Raw genomic sequence first — 18,847 nt, forward strand, 5'->3', positions numbered from 1 at the left:
AGCAGGGATGTACTCACTTTTGTTGTATATTGTATTTATAATCCACTGTAAATCTTAAATTGATTTTCAAATAGTCCCAGTTACACTGAAAAAGGGAATGTGTATTACATCCATATCTGAAGATGATGAAAGACTCTGAGTGGCTGATCAGAGGAAGCAGTACAAAAACACAGTTGTTAGTCTGTGACCGAAAGCGTTAAAGGGTGTTTTTGAACCGTTCAGCTCCTTGACTTCAAATCATATTGTACTTTTCAGTATAGCTGACCACTTTGATTATGTGCTTTCCTACATTTCACCAAGCAACTGGTTTCCAATCATTTCCATATGGTATAAAAATCAACAGGCAGACCCTTGAAACTTGCCTTAGCTATATAATCCAGCACAGTAAACATCAAGTCTGTATTAATGTTTTCAAAGTTCCATTGTTTTACATATTATTGTTATTTAAGTCCAGATTAATTTGTAAAAATGTGTTTTCTTGTCACAATTAGATAACTTTAACAAGAATTAATGCAGGCTTGCCATTCACTGTGATGCATTACACAACTTTCATTCATATCCCAAATGGTACCATATGGAAATGGTATGGAACTGATGGCTGCTTGGAAAAACACTCCAGTACTGTTTGCAAAATACCTAGTAAATGTGAAAAATCAGTGGTTTTTATATGGCTTGATCTATAACCCATAATATTTCTGAATTAATAGGATGAGAAAATGTAAGAAATCAAAATAGCTGTGATCAGATATTTAGATCATGTTGTCTCATGTGTTTTTGCCAAATCGGGAAATCAGAGCAATATTCTGCAAGTTACTAGATACAAGCTTCACCTGTTCAACTCATTTGAGATGTGGTTTTAATAGCACACAACAAATGTAAAAGCAGATAAAGGCATTTATTAAGCTGTATGTCACAGATTATACGAAATGTATGTTCGTCTTCGTCACCTGGATCTCATTAAAAACAGAATAACTTGCGCAATTTTCTCAACTTTTCACCCACCATATTTCATAAAGAGCACATTTTGGTCACAGCCCATGTTGTGACTGTGTTTAGATAGGAAAAAAAGTGCTGTGCTGATTTTTTGGGAGGGGGTCTGTAACTGGACCGCAGTATGAGTCACAGTGGTAAAGATCTGGCTCTGGAAAGCAAGAGGAAAGCCCTGGGTGTGTCCACTGAGGATCACATCAGGAGGAGTTGCATGTGTGTGTGTGTGTGAGTGTGTGTGTGTGTGAGAGAGAGAGAGAGAGATACACAGAGAGAGAGAGAGAGTGAGTGAGTGAGTGAGTGAGTAAGTAAGTGAGCGGATCCATCACCTGTAATGTAAATCAGATCCAGATGTTGGAGGGGGAATTCATTAATCAGATGTGCCAGGCTGCATTAGGTTCTTTGAGTGTGTGTGTGTGCATGCATGCGTGCATGCGTGGTTGTATGTGTGACGTTCTAGTTTTTGGCCAGTAGATGGTGTCAGAGTACAGCAGAATTGAGCCTGACCTAGAGAAAAAAACTCTGCTGTCTACACCCAAACCGTACATTCACACACACACACACACATACACATACACATACACATACACATACACATACACATACACAGACACAGACGTATACAGATATGGCCTTCAGTGAAAACCCTTTAAAGCCCTGTCACACTGGAGATAAGGTTTAGGGGCAATGACAAGGTCCACTGAGTTACACCTCATTAGAAGTGCTTCACCACCGATGCAGTCAGATAGCCATCAGATAAGGGCCCCCGTTAGAATAAGGAGAATATTTAGTTGTAGGCATGCGGCAAAAGTGACTTCTGTTGACACAGAAGCTTATTCCAGGCAACATTTGTGTGCAAAACATATGACTTCTCTATAAAAGATTCCTCTTTCAGTTCCCTGCACTGTACTAGACAGACACTTCTGCTTTTCTAGAAAGCACTCAAACCACCAGGCTCTGAAAAGCTTCAGGGAGCTTAGTGTGCGCATGTGTGTGTGTGCCCTGGTCCAAAAAAATGTTTTCATAATTCAGGCGTTTAGTGCAGTGAAGCAGCTTGTCTCGCAGCGTAACCATGGAGACTGTGCGTTTACTAATTGGAGGTCGCTCTTCCATCCAGAAACAAAAGCGTCTGCGCCCAGCAGGGCAGAAAACAAGCCACATGCTCGACCAATCGTCGACACGTGTGTATGTGCATGTTGAGCCCATTATCACTACTTGAACGACAACAATGGCAATCAATACTATCTATCAAGCCCAGATGAGGCTCAGATTTTATGGTTCATTCGGGTTTGTCATATAATTAGACACACACACACAGACACACAGCTACTGCACTCCCTTTCTGAGTACAATATCTTTCCTGCCTGTGTTTTCACACACTCAACAGTACTACAAAGACTAATAAGTGTTGATCTCAAGAGAAAAACACTGATGACAAAGCAGCTGTAATACAGATGAGGTGATGCAGTTGCAATATGTACTGGTTACAAATGGAGTTTGTTAGGAAATAAAGAGTATTTACTGCACTGTTACCCATTATGCAGTCATCTTTTTTGGGCACTTAAGGATAGGAGAATAAAAAAATTGTTATAACTATGACATACAACAAACTGGGCTTACTTTTCTTTGAGCCGCCACATTCGCATGTTTGTATCCCATGGGAGTCCTATGTGTCTGGTCTAGTACACTGTTTTGTTGCTTGCTGCTGGATGAAAGCGGTGAGACTGAATTGTACAATAAATGGGTCAGACAATAAGAACCATGAATTAAAAGAGATTTTAAATGTCTGTAGAGCCGCAGATTTTTAAATCCACAACCTAGACTGGACTAAACCTCACACAGCAGTGAGGTTTCCTGCTGCTTTCCGGTGAGAGTGAAGTGTGCGTGTGAGTGACAGTACTGGGGGGGTTGGCGGGGTCTTCAGACAAGCAGAGGCCCGGGAAAGAGAAGCACAGGAAACAGATAACTGACATAAGGGGTCCTGACTCAAAGAGTGTGAGTGTATATAGGGTCTGTGTGTCAGGCAGGTCACGGTACAGTCATTGTGAACTTACCGTTACGTGAATGTGGTTCCTGTCTATACAATATAACTCAAGTGAGTCACAGTGAGACACATGGTGAGTCAAATCTTGCTCATCCATATATTTTTATGACCGAATTTGTATTCACTGTTGTTGTTTCCTTTTCCATGTAACAGAACAAAGACATGTGAGGGCTACACAACCCAAACAAAGACCATGTGTGCATTTGTGATGCATAATGTATGCGGGGAAATCCTATGTATTATATACGCTGGGATGAGATATGGTACAGTAGTGTGACCTCTGTATGACAGGAGTAGCGCCTCTATGCATAATGGATGAGGATGTGTAATAAATTATGAGATAAGGGGGAGTAATCCACCATGGGGTTACTTCAAGTTGACAGGGTTGGGAGAGCAGCATGCAAAGGGGAGACAGCAGCGCCAGCCTGCCCTCTAGTGGTAAAGGCATATTTGTCTGAAGCTGGAGCAGGCAGAAAAGACTCAAAATGCCCATTTAAATGATTCAAATATCTATCATCTCTCTTTCTCAGTCTTTTTCCTTAAACCCACCTACTAATGTTGGCTTGTGTTTTGGCTGTAAACCTGTATAAGCACTAATTGGAGGCCATGACTAAACATACAATAAAGCTGCAGGGATGCAAACTGTGTTGCAATTGATTTCTTGGTGACTAGGGCTGCATTTTTGTGGTTACTATGGAGATGTCAAGCTGTGGCCAACAGAAGGACTTTTTTTTTTAGTTTGGTTGGACAAGCTTTGCAGTTTACACACACACACACACACACACACACGCACACACCACTAGAATCATAGTTTAAGATGAGATAATGTGTTTTTCTTCGCTGTGCTTAGAGTTGGTCAGTGAAACATGATGCTGTGCAACTGAGCTAAAACTATTGTGTCACACCTTCTCATATTGGGACAAGAGTTGCAAGTTTTCCAAAACTAATGAAGAAAGTCCAGGGAACACAACTCAGACCATTCTTCAATAAGACCCTCTAAACTTAATTTCGTCTATTTGTGTATTGATGAGAAACTTGTAGTTCAGCCTGAAGGTAGACAGAATGTAATGTGTTGTCTTCCTGAGACAAAGTGATGGAGACTCCGGGAGATAAATAACAATTTGTACACTAACAACAGCTACCAGTAGGATCTCTCTTATGACCTGTCCCTCTCATTCAAGAAAAACAACTTATGTTATTGTCTTCAGTAACACCCAGACAGACACAAAAACACATTCCCATTAACATTAAAATGACTCAAGTTCATCCACTGTGGCCCATTACACAGCAAATAACAAATGGAGGTTATACACGACACACTTCTTGTAAACTGCTCAGTGCAGACAGCTGGAGACAGTCAGCTGTGAAGTGTGAAATGAACAAAAAGGTGCGTACGTGTAATGTGAGAAGCAGATGTACCAACTATACAAATGAGAAAAGTTTCAAAGACATACAGCACCCAGGTAACAACCACAACACGGCAAACATGCTAATGAACATTTCTGAAGCTTAAATAGCTCTTGTTTTGTTTTCTGATGTGATCCCAACGTGAAATCTTTTGGTCCAAGGAATCCATGGCTACTTTACAACAAAACTTATTCTGACCTTGACAGCTCTGACTGATCCCACATTGGCGAGACAGAATGAGTTACCAGTTTTCCAAAGACATCTGCATTCTGGCTCTGCCAGAGGGCTCTGGCGAGCCAACGCTGCGAGGGGTCCTCCACATGGAAGCCTGCTGGCAAAGCCAGCGGGGTTACAGCTGAATATGACAGGATGATCTCTGGGAGGGGGGTTGATGATGGTGACATCATTCCTGGACTCTGCCAGAGGGCTGTTTCCTGAGTATGGCAAAGCCAGCAACATCGGGGGGGGCGCTACAGCTGCCAGTGTCAAGGCAGGCACTACCAGGGGGGGTGGCGGCTTGAGATGCATTACATAGGGGCTGATCAAGGCGTTGTTGTGCTGGTAAATCACTAACTACATGCCTGACTGGAGCTGTGGGCTTGTAACAGTTGGCAGGTGGCAGGATTCACCTCACACGCTATGCTAACATCACTAATGAGACACAAGTGTGAGAGCGATGCATGATGTGGTCATGAAATGTTTTTATTGCTGCTGACGTTAATGAAGCAGGGGTGAAAACACACCATTTTCAAATAAAAAAAGAACACAACTTACCCATTCCCCAGATCGTCAATATCATCATCATCTTCATCATCTTCGTTTGGGCTCTTCCCACCGAGGTCACTGTCACTGAGGTAATCTCCCTTCATCAAGGACGGATCTGACTCATCCAGAGCTTCGATGAGGTGGATACGGGAGTTGTGGCTGATCCGGAGCGGAATGTCTGATTGGGTGTTACCTGTGGACGGAGCGTCACCAGCCTGCAGACGGGGGCTGGCTTGACCCTGGCGCCATGACAACGGAGAGGAGCGATTTGAAAGACTGGAAACGGAGAAGGCGGCAGCTTCATCACTGTCATAGCACATGGTCCCCTCCACACAGCTATAGAATGAAAAAGAGGACATGTTTTAGGATTATGAGGTGGCGAAGAGAAAACATTTTCACAGCAATGAGCTTCCCTAAAGTGCTGAAAAGGGTCGCCCACAATTTTAACTGACAGGAAGTGAATAGATGCCTTTAATTTCCTCTTGTTTTGTCAGAAAAGCTTAGGATCTACTTCCTCCATCGCATCATTTATCCTCCTCTCCCCACCCTGCATCCTCTTCTCTCAGAGTGACCCCACTGAAAAAATCTGGTTTTCAAAGGGATATGGGATTAGTTAGTATCCAGGTGCCTGTGTATGTGTGTGGTGTGCCTTTTTACATTGCACACATGCATAAGTAATATGTGAGCATGTGTTTATTTTGATGCTATTTTCCTGTCACCAAACATGTCTCTGTCACTTCTATGTGAGTCAAAAAGTATCATCACCACTAACGTCACAATCATATGCATTTCCTGTGCTAAAGCGGCACAGCACATCACCGCTTAGTGCCTGGGCTCAGAATGACAAGAATTAGCATATTTTAAAAGTTGCTGGCTCTCAAACGGAGTGACAGTACGTGCATTTGCCTGCCACATTAACATTAATCTTGTCCGCAGGATATAGAATCATGCTCACAAAAACTGTCAATAGAGACATTTTTAAGTGAAATGCTTAACCGCTGACATAAAGCAGGCAGGAGGGAAGTGGGGTGAGGATGAGAGAGAGGATGCTACCCGTCTTATTAGAATGGATTTTCACAGACTTTCCGCTTGTTACGTATGCACATGCACATATTAGGGAAAATATGTGTAAACAAAACAATTTGCTTGCTCACCAGTCCATTTATTTAATTCATGCCAATTTCCCACTCTAAACACTTGTTTTTCAAAGGAAATATGACATCTTGTTCGCAAAGGAAACTTCCGCAGACAGGCTGTAGGCCTCAAAGCACAATATGTCCTCCGGGACAGTGGGGAGTCATTCAAGGTTATTACAGTCTGATAAAAGTATGAATGGCAAAGGAAATATATTTCAGCAGGGAACCATCTGCTGATTTGCTCTTCATGTTGAGAGCTCCCACTGAGGGACAGAGAGTGGATACATGGCAGGAGACACACAGACAGGCAGACGAAGGGGAAGCTCTCAAGGACAAAACCTGAAGACGCTCTGGACACAACCAAAATCAGTCAATGACAGACAGGATGCAGAGGAAGGGAGAGGACGCACACATGCTCACATGCAATTAATCAGAGCATTATTGCATGTCTTGTTGTGGGTATGAATGCGAGTCGTGAGTACACATTGGCAGGGTCGGCTTTGAAGTCAGCATGAGCTAATCCTGCCTCAGTTCCGTATTAACTAATGCAGAGGGAGAGCAGAGGAAGAAAATGACAGACTAACAGCTACTGGTCCATCAGGAATGCTGATATTGATCTGAGACAGACAAACAGGCAGTTAACCACCACACCCCAACACTGTTAGCAGTGTCAATAAGAATCTGCCCATCTCAACGGCAGTTCTTTATTTTTGTTTGTTTTTTTTACCTTCTATACCTGGCTCATTTGTTTTGTTTGCCTTTCATTTTCTTTTTGTTTCTACTGATGCTGTCTTGTTTGTGTGTGTGTGTGCGCGTGTGTGCGTGGGTGTCTGTGTCGCTGACCTGTGGCTAAGCTGCACCCCTCTCAGGCTGGTCATGGTTTCCTCCAGGTTCTGTCGAAGGTCCAGAACATTTTGTACGGTTCTCTTCCTCTGGGACTCCGGGTCTGCAGGGGTGCACACACACATACACACACATGCACACACAAAAAAGGGATATTTTTAGAGATGAAGAGCCATGTTACATAATTGGAGGACAGCAAAAAAACAGAGCCCACCTGTTCCAAACATTACATATCTATATATACTATGCATACTAATAAATATTATAAGAAATACACAAAATATGAAACATGGCCAATTATGAATTAAGAATTAATAAATGATTATCATGGGTGTTTCCTATATACTCCAAACTGTAGACATGTAGACTGATAATCATGTAATTTCATGGTAATCATATAATGTTCAGCCCCTGCACCCAGAGGCCTAAATCTGGGATTATATCTAATCACCAAAACAAAGACAGAAACATGAGAAACATGAGAAACAAAAACCTAGAACAGGGGATTAAAATGATCAAACCTGAGAAGCTCACAAAGAAAAGACATGACAGAGGTAACAGCAGCAATGTGAGCAAAGTTGTTTTTTTTCCAAATGGCAGTGGAGCAAAATTAATTAAATTTGATGGCAGTCAGATTGGCAAAACCGCAGTGGAGGCCCTTAAGACCATACAAGTCACATCATTTCTCTCTTTTCTGTCTGTCTGGATCCCTCCTTCTAACCACCCTGAGTCACAATGACCTGGTGCCCGCTCATTGCACTCTGTCCCTTTGCCCCTAGACTGATCCATGGCAGAGTAAACCTAAAGCCTTTGCCACTTAAACCCACCAGAGAACACACTGGCATTTGTCTCACCCCTTCCTAATATGCTATAATCTGCACAGATTGGGCCACGTAGATTCATGCTGGGCCTGCTGTGTGTGTGTGTGTGTGTGTGTGTGTGTGTGTGTGTGTGTGTGTGTGTGTGTGTGTGTGTGTGTGTGTGTGTGTGTGTCTGTGTCTTCAGATTGCTCCCTCAGGGGGTTGGATGACTGAATGCAATCAAAGACAATAAGATTTTCTAAATCGCCTTGAAACACTTGAGCTACTACAACACCAGAACCTTTTAACCACTTAGTGATATCCCATACACACCCGGTATGCTCAGGAATGTCCTAGTATTAAATTGGGTTTCAAGCCAGGGTTTAGAGCAGTGACTCTGATCACACACTGAGAGCCAGGAAAAATCTACACACGCAAATAATCTACCACATTTAGACCGTGAGCTAATCAGGACACCTAAACTGCACCACATGACCTTGACCCCTGCTCTCTCTCCAACTCTCTGGTGTGTATTTATGTGCAAAGGGCAGGGGGGGGCGGGGGGGGGGGGGGGGGGTGCTAAAAGAGTTATGGTGGTAATATATGGGACAGTCCATTCACCCTTGTAGTTCAGGTCAATAGACCATCAGTACTATGCCAGCTGTCTCCAAAATAGCCAGTGCAAAAGATTTACTATAAATTAAGGACAGCGTAAGACAAAAATATAAATAAAGTAAGTGTACTTTAAGATATTTTTGTTAACCAGCTATACAGTATCTTTCAAAATACTTACAGTGGGGGGGGGGGTGCTAAAAGAGTTATGGTGGTAATATATGGGACAGTCCATTCACCCTTGTGGTTCAGGTCAATAGACCATCAGTACTATGCCAGCTGTCTCCAAAATAGCCAGTGCAAAAGATTTACTATAAATTAAGGACAGCGTAAGACAAAAATATAAATAAAGTAAGTGTACTTTAAGATATTTTTGTTAACCAGCTATACAGTATCTTTCAAAATACTTACAGTAAAAGAGTCTAGCTCTTATGGTGACAACAGCTAGCAGAGATTAAAGAATGTTTGTGATGAAACTGGTATTATTTGTCTGATTGTTACCCAGTTTCACCATTTTTAGTTTTTCTTTTCTATGCTAGCAGGATGGCTCTGTTGGTTCATGGTGCCCAGAGGATAAAGCCTGTTGACTTTGGAGATGGTAAACATGGTGAATATTAATCTTGCTTTGGATCAGTGTGTTAACATTGTTATTGTGAGTATGTTAGCATACTTAAATCTTTTTAAGTATTGAGAATAAATTCCCCTTTATTCTATTCTATTCTATTCTAACTAAGAACTGACAAATACTGAGCCTTCAGAACAATATATTCTGTATCCCACACATATGACCCTGACAACACACACAGACTCACACACAACCCCATTCACATCCACCCCTCCTATGAATCAGTCCAGCTGGCCAGTGAGGAGGTGAAGGGGGAGAAACCATTCTAATGAGTAAGGACGGCAAATCACGAGCTGCCAGAGGTGTCAATCTCGACAACAGCTGCAGACTAAACACTGTTTTCACATACACACACAGTGTATGTGAAAACAGTGGGAGCGCTTTCCCAAGAATGGGAAAGTAGTCTTAGACCTTTGGACCCCACTATATGTAAATGCACGGTGGGTCTCTTCTTACGTGCGCACAGACACACACAGAAAAAAACGCTTACACCAGACCAGAGTTATAAAGATTGATTGATTTCTCCAAAAGAGATTGGCCACACAGACAATTGATTAGGCAGCCCTGGGGCTCAGTGGAAAGATGATGAAGTCATTGTGATCCAACCTTCTGCCTCTCACACTGACATACATAAACACACACACACTCATGTGGTGCAAATGTGTCATAAGAAAAAAATAACATATATATCTATAGTTATTAACAACATATATATCTATCTCTCTCTCTCTCTCTCTCTCTCTCTCTCTCTCTCTCTCTCTCTCTATATATATATATATATATATATATATATATATATATATATATATATATGTTGTTATTTTTTTCTTATGACACACACACACAGAATGTCTTTGTTCTGCAAAGCGCTGATGAACTGTGTGGAAATTCAAGCAGTTAAGAGATGTGTTTCCTTGTGTTTGGGGAATTTTGCTGTACAAAGGTTTAGTGGGAACAAAGAACCTGTGCAACATGCAAACACACAGACACCAAAAGACACACACACACACACACACACACACACACACACACACACACAGACTTTAAGCGATTTTAATTACCCTAAACGGGGAGCTTTGTTTAACATTGGCGTCAAATTGATTAGATACGGTCTGCATGATTGTGCATGTGCCTGTGTATGTGTGTGTGTGTACAAGTCTGTAAAAGACTTCCTGTCCCGCCTCTGCCCTGGCCCTGGTGGGTCCCAGCTGGCATGGGGAGGGGGTGTAGTGGCGGTGGTGGGGGAATTAGGGATGCAAATATCCCTGTCAGCCCTGCCAGCTCCCCAGGGGTACAGATGAATTATACTCATCTGATTTAAACTGAGTGTGTGTGTGCATGTGCATGTATGTGTATGTGTTGGGTCGGAAGCTCCACCTGCCTCTTCTCGGTACACTCGTGAACACACACTTCAGCTCTGAAGAGGCTGTGAAACCAGCTGAGGAGCCTTTCATAATGGCCCACTCAGACTTTTAAAATGAGAGTCAGCAAGTTAGAGTCAGAGTGTTATTGTAAGTGCATGCATGTACTGCATGTGCAAGACAACCTCTGTCTCCTAATGAAAGTCTGCTCCCAGTCAAAACAGACGAAACAAAGTGACAGAAAGACAGACTTCAAAGACACCAAAGCAATGGAAAGTCATGGGTGTTAAAGAGGAAGTTTTAGGGGATTTTATTTTGGTATATTCTGCCTACTACACCACAACAAGATTACAGATGGCAACACTGCATAAATGTACAATGGCTACAAAGAGAGGCACTGCCTTTATATTCTGAATATGTGTTTGGTCTGGTCACAAGCCTGTTAAATAGAACTGCTGGCCTTTGAATTAGCAGCAATGTTAAGGAGCTTGTGTTTAAATCCTTAGGACAGCAAAAGTTTAGGCAGAAATTCTAAATTTAGAAACTTTTAATATTACTCTGAATTGTGTGATGTGAATGCTATGGCATATTGCTGCCTAACAAAAACACATATTTATGAAAAACAAATATTTTTCCCATTGTAAATAAAAGCCACGCAATGCAAATGTTACTCAAACAGGACTAAGATGGGTTTGTTGAGGACTAGTTTCAGCTGCAGATAAATAGGAAATGTGCGCACAAGTGAGTTTTTTCACCTTCTAGAGGACAGCATGCAGCCCAGCGCAACAGTGTGACTCATTTATGTGATTTTCATAGTCTTAGGACAACAATGGCTGAGGCTATATCAGGCTCTGGATACAAAGGAAATACTTGCTTGTCAGATAAGTGTATTTCTGATTTTGGTCTTTTAATGGGATTTCTTGACAATAATATAAGAAAAACACAAATTATTGCCAGTATCATCCTTTAAAAGAAGAGGACGTGATAAGGCCATTGCACGATGTGGACGTCTGATGGCTAACAGCGAGAGACTGCTGTCCACTTGGCTTCCTCCCTTAGTTCACTTGACTCTCCTCTCCATTAGAAAGAAACAAACTCCCCAAAGATGCACTAATGGCTCCGTCCTTGCAGGAGTAGTCTGCCAGTGTGTGTGTGTGTGTCTGTGCGTGTGTGGATAGGTTTGCGTGGTAATATCACATCCTTCTTTGACAGTGTGGTTCTGTGTGGTGACTGTAAATGTGTATTCAAGCGTCTTCCTGCACACAAGTGTGTGCGTCTTCATTGGCAAAGAGATTCAGTTTTGTGGAATATGAATGAAGGTTTGAGTAATGGCTCCTGTTTCTATTCTTTCTTTCCTTCCCTCCGGAGTTCATTTGTCTTTGTCCTGTCCATGTGTGTGCACATACGTTAGTGTCACTGTAACCCTCCTCGGGCTACAGTACCCTTATCACATGATAGATGGGAGTGGTTGAGCATCACTGGTATTACACTGTAAAATGTCTGTACCTCAAGTGATGTGTGTTAAGTCTTTAAAATAGTCATACAATTCCAAAGTGGCTGTTTGTCTGCGGCAAAAGTAATCATTACAGCATTCCTGACAAGTGATGTAAAACAATCACACAAACAGGATGCTAGTAAAACCTCTGTGTTTTCTGTTATTGTTTCAGCTTTTACATCATGCTCGTTTTGAGAATATTTCTTTAGGTCATGGTGGCACAAAATGGAGAGGCGAGACAAAGGTAAGGAATGTGATAACCCATATTTACACCAGTCATAATGTGTATATGAACCTGGTTTCTTATTTCTTATTTTGTTTGGCATGACCATCTAGTCTAGTACTTTCATTCCTTGTCTTCTCTCTTTGCTCTCCACTGTCTCCGCTCTGCCCGGCATCACAGCCCTCTGCTGACCTCAGACAGTTTGCAAAACAGGAAGCATTACAACATACAGCCATTCCTGCACATCTGGACAACGTGGACAAACACACGCTAATGCACCCAAATGTGCGTTCATGCACTTGCGCGCACACGCACACAAGCAATCACACACACAACACAGGTCATCTGCTTCACCGGGATGTTGCAACAGGATATTAGAGCCCTCAAAGATTGTATCTGATATGTGACATGAATGGCTAATGATCATATCAGTGCAGAATTTTGCATCTGCGTACAAAATATTTGAACAGTTGTTGGTTCAAATGATGCAGCAGTCCTGACAGATTAGTGTGTCAATGTACATGTGTGAGAAAGAGAAGAAACTGAAAGATAGTCAGTGGCAGTTTGGGGGCAGCTGACTGTGTTGAAATCCATTTTAAACTGGAAAACCCTTATGCAAGAGTAGATTCCATAACAGAGACAAAGAGGGTGACCAACACATTGACTTCCTTAGAAACACAGTTGCAGACGTGAAATATTACAACTATATCCAAGATACTCTGCGCAGTATTTTGGGACAGAGTTAAAATCTTCCATCTCTTTTATTCTCTCAGCCCAGATCTCCTTCCCCCGCAAAACCTGGCTCTCTGAAAGTGGACTCAAACACAACATACACACATAAACACATCTGCCATATCTCCTTAACCACAGGCCTATCTGCTTAGAGGTCACAGCGCTATCCGCTTAGACGGGAAGATGAGGAAGCTTTAAGTGACTTGAGAGAAGTTTACTTTCTCAGAGAAGGAGGTTGAGACCTTGACACCAAAAGAACATCTCACCTCTTGCCCCCCTGATTAGACTTCAAACCACAAAGAGGAACGTGCATGTGTGTTTTCCTCTGTGCCGAGCTGAACTGGATGAGATTAAACGGTTTTGAGGGGCTTTGAGAGTAAAGAGATGAAGGGAGGCAGAATCTAAAACACACACACACCACACATAAACACACACATGGTATGCAGATGAGGCTGTCAAAAAAGTACCACCTGGAGGGAAAAACACAATCCCCCAGTGTGGTGGATGTATACATATATATGTGTGTGTGTGTGTGTGTGTGTGTGTGTGTCTGTTTGTAGCATCCTGAAATGTCAAATATTTCAGCTGTATCTCTTGTGCTTCCTGTGTACACTTTAAAACTTTCAGCTTGAATCTAAAAATAATCTAAATACAGAATGTGTCTCACATACATTCTTGCAAGCATGCAGCCACACACTTACACGCATACTAAATAAACCAATGAGCCACGGCAGACCACAATGTGTGGGTATGTTTGGGTGTATTTTTGCTCAAGAGAGTTGTTTCCTATGGAACTGTATTTTATGATGTGCTTAAACCCAGCTGCAGCTCTGCTCTCACATGTCAGACAGTCTGCCCACTGTGGGTGAGACGAGAGGACTGATGAGAGCAAGTAAGCCAGAATCTACACTGAAACATTACAGAATGCAGCACAGTGAAGAACATGGACAGAATGAAATCTATTTAAAACATACTATACACTGTATCAACTAATCTGTTGATTATTTTCTCAATGAAACAACTGGTTTGTCCAAGGGACTGTCCAAACTCCAAGGATACACAATCATAAAAGAATGAAAGATTTTACACATTTGAGAAGCTGGAACATTGACTTAAAAAATCATCAAAATGTTTTAGTCATACATTTATGTGACTTTTTTCACCCTAGCATAGCAGGATGAAAATGTTATCACTGAATAGTTATTGGCCTGTGTCACCAACTTGTGACCTAACCTACAGTGCTGTATATTTATAGTTCAATAAATAGGATCAGAAGATGTGTTATGAAAAGCGGTTCCCTGGTAACGTCTCTGTTTGCTCCTTGTTGCTGCTTTAGCTTCAGCTTACACCACTGACACTGCATTAGCATTATCACTGGTGTAAGCTAACCACAATACTGTCATAAGACTCAGTCAGATGGATGTATGTGTATGAGCGAATGAAAATGTTTCCTTACAGCAACTAGAACATGCGGACATCTACATTAGAAACAATGGGTACTTTTATCTGAGACATTTCATAAGGGGAAAACACAAAGAGAACAGAAATAGATGAGTACCAAGTATTCCTCATCACAAGGCAGCCAACATAACTCTCCCTCTGTCTTTCTCACAGACTTGAAAGTATGAAGTATATTATATCATATTCTACATTTTGTTTTATTAATTAACGGCGCACACACATAGTTTCTGTTGTCACTTTGTGAGATCAGTAAGAAAATATATGAACCAAAGATAAAAACTGAACATAGGTGGGACTGAAAGACTTACAGTCCCACCTTTATCATGTTATATACATGAAAAAGATCTGTATACTATTTTTTGGGCCTGGCTAGAAACAGTATCATATCATTTCTTTTACCATCTTCTCTACTTCATCCTGATATCTAAGCTGAATGCTTGCTTTGCTGTTTCATCCTGTAGCAATTTAACGGTAATTTCCCCGTGACACTCATTGTAGGTTTGTTGTGAGTGCTCCAAAGACATCAACGGACACTTAAATCCTTCAAAAAACAAAATAAACATCAAAGAAATATGAAAAATAGAGCCCTGCCACTGTCAATGGGAAATGAACAGAATAAATGATATAATCATATCAGCATAATAACGTGCTTGTTTTTTAGTGATAAGCGGTGTGTGTGTGTGTGTGTACCGTGTAAGAGCTGATGAGACAAAAACACAGAGAGAGTACTAATATGATTTAGGGGGAGGATGGCAGGAAGCAGACAGCACTAATGCAATGGCTCCTGCATTAAGTCCTTAGAGACTGACCACAAAGCACTGTAAACATGCACACACACACACACACACACACACACACACACACACACACACACACACACACACACACACACACACACACACACACACACACACACACACACACACACACACACATACAACCACAGAGAAAACGCATAATCATCCATGCATCTATGAATACTCCTGGTGACAAAATCCCTGTCACACTAAAAAGATGTCCTCTGTCCTCCTCCTGAAACGCTCTTACCAGAAATATCCTCTCTGCTGTCTAACTGGTGACAGAACACTGCTACCCGTCAACTCACATCAGAGTTGAAAGAGAGGAAGACGAAGAGAGAGAAACAGAGGGAGAGAGAGGGGGAGAGAATTGGAAGGATGCTTTTATTCCTCACTTTCCTTGGGCGTTTGTGTTTATTCGGCTTGTCACCACCTCCATGATGGGAGGACGACTGCCCTGAATCCTTCAGTCAGCGAAGCTGGGGGTAGAACCAGGCACACTCTCCGCACCCGCATCACATTAGAGACTCAGCACTGTGATCACAATGCAGGGACGGAGTATGAAAAATACCCTGCCACGGCCAAGAGGATGAACACATGGGAGACACACAGACAGGAGAGGATATCAGTGGCTGAATGTGGCACACACTGAATGTGTGTGTGTGAGCATGTGTGAGCTTTAAAGCTACAGCTCTTTGTTGTTATTTCCTGCAGTGCTGTTAAGTTCTCTTGAACAGGCTTGTGTGTGTGTGTGTGCCTGTGTGTGTGCCCGTGTATGTGTGTGTGTCTTCTTTTTTAGGCTTTGTCGATTCCTCTGTAGGGTTTATTGTTCCACAGACAGCTGACGCGGACGCAAGAGTAACCATCAGCCACACAAACGGGCCCACGCACACAATACAATGTCACACTGAAATAACAAGCATGTCGGTAGTCAAGGCTGCCTTTATGAGAATTCATGTGTCACTGAGTTGCATTTAGGCTCTCTTTGGCTGAACCTTCTTCATCACGTGCGACACAGTCCCCCAATTTCTTCATTCAGTTCAGCTCAACACCAAAACCCACACAACCTCCAATCTTCTAACCTAAATCTATATTCTCTATCTGATCCTTCATAAAGTAAAATTGCCTTAAATACCCAAATCTCCATCCAAAACAGATGTCCTTTTAGCTTTAATCTGTAATTCCTCGATGGCTGGCCTTTTCCAGGGTGATAGATCTGTGATTAGTGGAATGGAGGCTGAATCTTCTCATTATCTTTATGCAAGACTTAATCTGGTTGCTTGCTGGTGTCTTTAGACTGGATCCTCTCTAAACCATGCCTGCCCCATGCTGGGAAAGGCCACTGCTTTAGGGAGCTTACCCTCTCCCACACACCTCATTATGGGTGCTGGATGGGACCTCGAGGTGTCATTAGTGGCGGACATCTGAGGTTCAGTGCTTTAGATTAGCCTGGCAGCCAATGCGGTATATGCTTTACAAGGTGCCATTCAGAGTTCATCATTCTCTTCTAGGATGCTAATACTGTTAACAAGATATATATATATAATACACGCTACACTTTGGGAGAATTACTGCCGAATGTCCTGAGATACTGCCTGTGGACACATAAGTCAAGTAATTCTCTAAATCCAATTAGCAAAAGGTTCTTCCTTCACTCAGTGGTTAAAGATGTATGTCCGATTAAAGAAAAACAGATAACACTGACACTAATCCTAAATCACCTCACCAGATAAACATATAGGCTAAACCTTGAAATATCCTAGAATTTTTTTTTCTTTTCTTCTGTGCGTATGTGTGTGTGTGTAAGGGGGGTTATCCCTTGTATACTTCCCGATTAGACCTCCTTGGCATTCTCCATTATCTTTGCCCACTACTGTAGCCTAATTTCAACAGGACAGCGTCACAAAGTATGCTGCTAGCTGCCATGCAACATGACATATATAAGACACAGGCACATACAGTATTTTACTCCCTGTAGCTAACAGCTAACATGTAGCTTGACTGAGTTAAGGTCAATTCACCACGATATATAATAGCATACAGTATGGTGACAGGCTGCTTTCACGTATGTAGGAAGCAGATTAGGAGAAGGTTGGACCGTGTATGGGAAAGGGAGGAGTGGATCACTGAGAATGATCCATTGAACATCCATAATCTATCTTCCTATGACAGAGCACACGGAGCAGAAACCAATTAGCTGCGCGTCCCATCGGAAATGGAGAAGCAGATACGATAAGGGATGAGCCCACAGCCGTGAGCTACAGGGCAAGTTACAATTAACCTCTCCGTAACACACACACATACACAAAAAACACATATGAGTGCATGAACACAAGTAACCCACACACCTGCTGTGGTTTCTATGATAAACCTCTGGCAGTTTGTGGTAGACTGTAATGACCCAAAGCTACATTCGGTCACCAGGGATGCCAGATAGAAATTTAGGTCACTGGCTATTACCTTTATTTTACTCCAGTGTTTTCCTTTCTTTTAGTCTGTCTTTGTCCCTCTCTCTCATTTATCTCCCTCTGTGAATGAAGTCCTGTCCTTTCACTTTTCTTCCATTCATCTCAATTCTTACTCTGTTTCACCGACTACTTCCTTTTTGTCTATTTCTCCCTCCTCCCTACCTGGTCGCCTGACATAGGTGTGGCCAGTAACACTGGACTGGAACACACAGACTGTGTCACACACAGATACACACCATACGCACACACACTCACACATCATGTACAGTACACACACAAACTCAAAAGCTGCAGGGGCAAGGTCACACAAGCTGTGATCTGGGGCTGAGTTGTAGGAGGCAGGCTGGTGAAGAGAGAAAGAGGAAATGAGTTGAGAGAAGGAAGACGGAGAGAGGGATGGCGATAGATAGAAAATGATCTCTTCACAGCAAGCCAAATATAACGACCTGCTACACTATTCTCTCACCATCACCCTCGCTCTCTGATGCTATCTGCTCCTGCCGAGATGCAGGGATAGAAAGAGAATGAGCAATAGATAGAGAGCGAAACACAGACTCACTGTGTGTGTGTGTGTGTGTGTGTGTGTTTGTGTATAAATGAATAATGGATGATAGGTACAGATTCAGACCCTGGTTTGACCTATTAGTCACAATCTCAGTCAGTATTCTCACAATACACCCCCCCTAATAACTAAAACTTTGGATATACAGTGTGTCCTGCCCGATTCAACCTTCCCTCCTCCACCCCATGTGTGTGACATTGTATGTTTACAGAGACGTGTGTGCACGGTCACTCGCTAACTACCTGCCCATGCCACCACCCCCTCAGATTCCCCTTTCTCCTTCCATACGTTGCCCCCAGTTACAGGGGTAGGAGGTGGGGGGTGGACAGTGACCATCTGTCAGTGGCCCGGAGATCAATGGAACTAGAGGGGAGGAGGGAGGGAAGGGAAGGGGTGAGTTGGGGGGGGTGCGAGGCTAAATATCTGGCCCACTGTGACCCAGAGCCTGGCTCAATATGCAGCCGTTTTATTTACCGACTGAAAACACACACGCCCCACTAGTCCCTCTCACACGGACCTTATTAACGAA

General features: G+C 42.5%; 1 protein-coding gene across 5 annotated transcripts in view; it reads right to left on the reverse strand.

Annotated features, from left to right (window-relative positions):
- LOC121189564 (neuron navigator 1-like) overlaps positions 1 to 18,847 on the reverse strand; it is a 78,175-nt gene that overhangs the window by 45,838 nt on the left and 13,490 nt on the right. For all 5 annotated transcript variants that reach the window (XM_041049866.1, XM_041049856.1, XM_041049847.1 and 2 more), the window contains 2 exons: positions 7,183 to 7,285; positions 5,213 to 5,539 (listed from right to left, as the gene is read on the reverse strand). In XM_041049866.1, coding sequence (XP_040905800.1) covers positions 5,213 to 5,539; positions 7,183 to 7,285 — 430 coding nt within the window. The remainder of the gene's footprint in view (positions 1 to 5,212; positions 5,540 to 7,182; positions 7,286 to 18,847) is intronic.

The sequence above is a fragment of the Toxotes jaculatrix genome, chromosome 2, assembly GCF_017976425.1.
Source record: "Toxotes jaculatrix isolate fToxJac2 chromosome 2, fToxJac2.pri, whole genome shotgun sequence".
Lineage (NCBI taxonomy): Eukaryota > Metazoa > Chordata > Actinopteri > Toxotidae > Toxotes > Toxotes jaculatrix.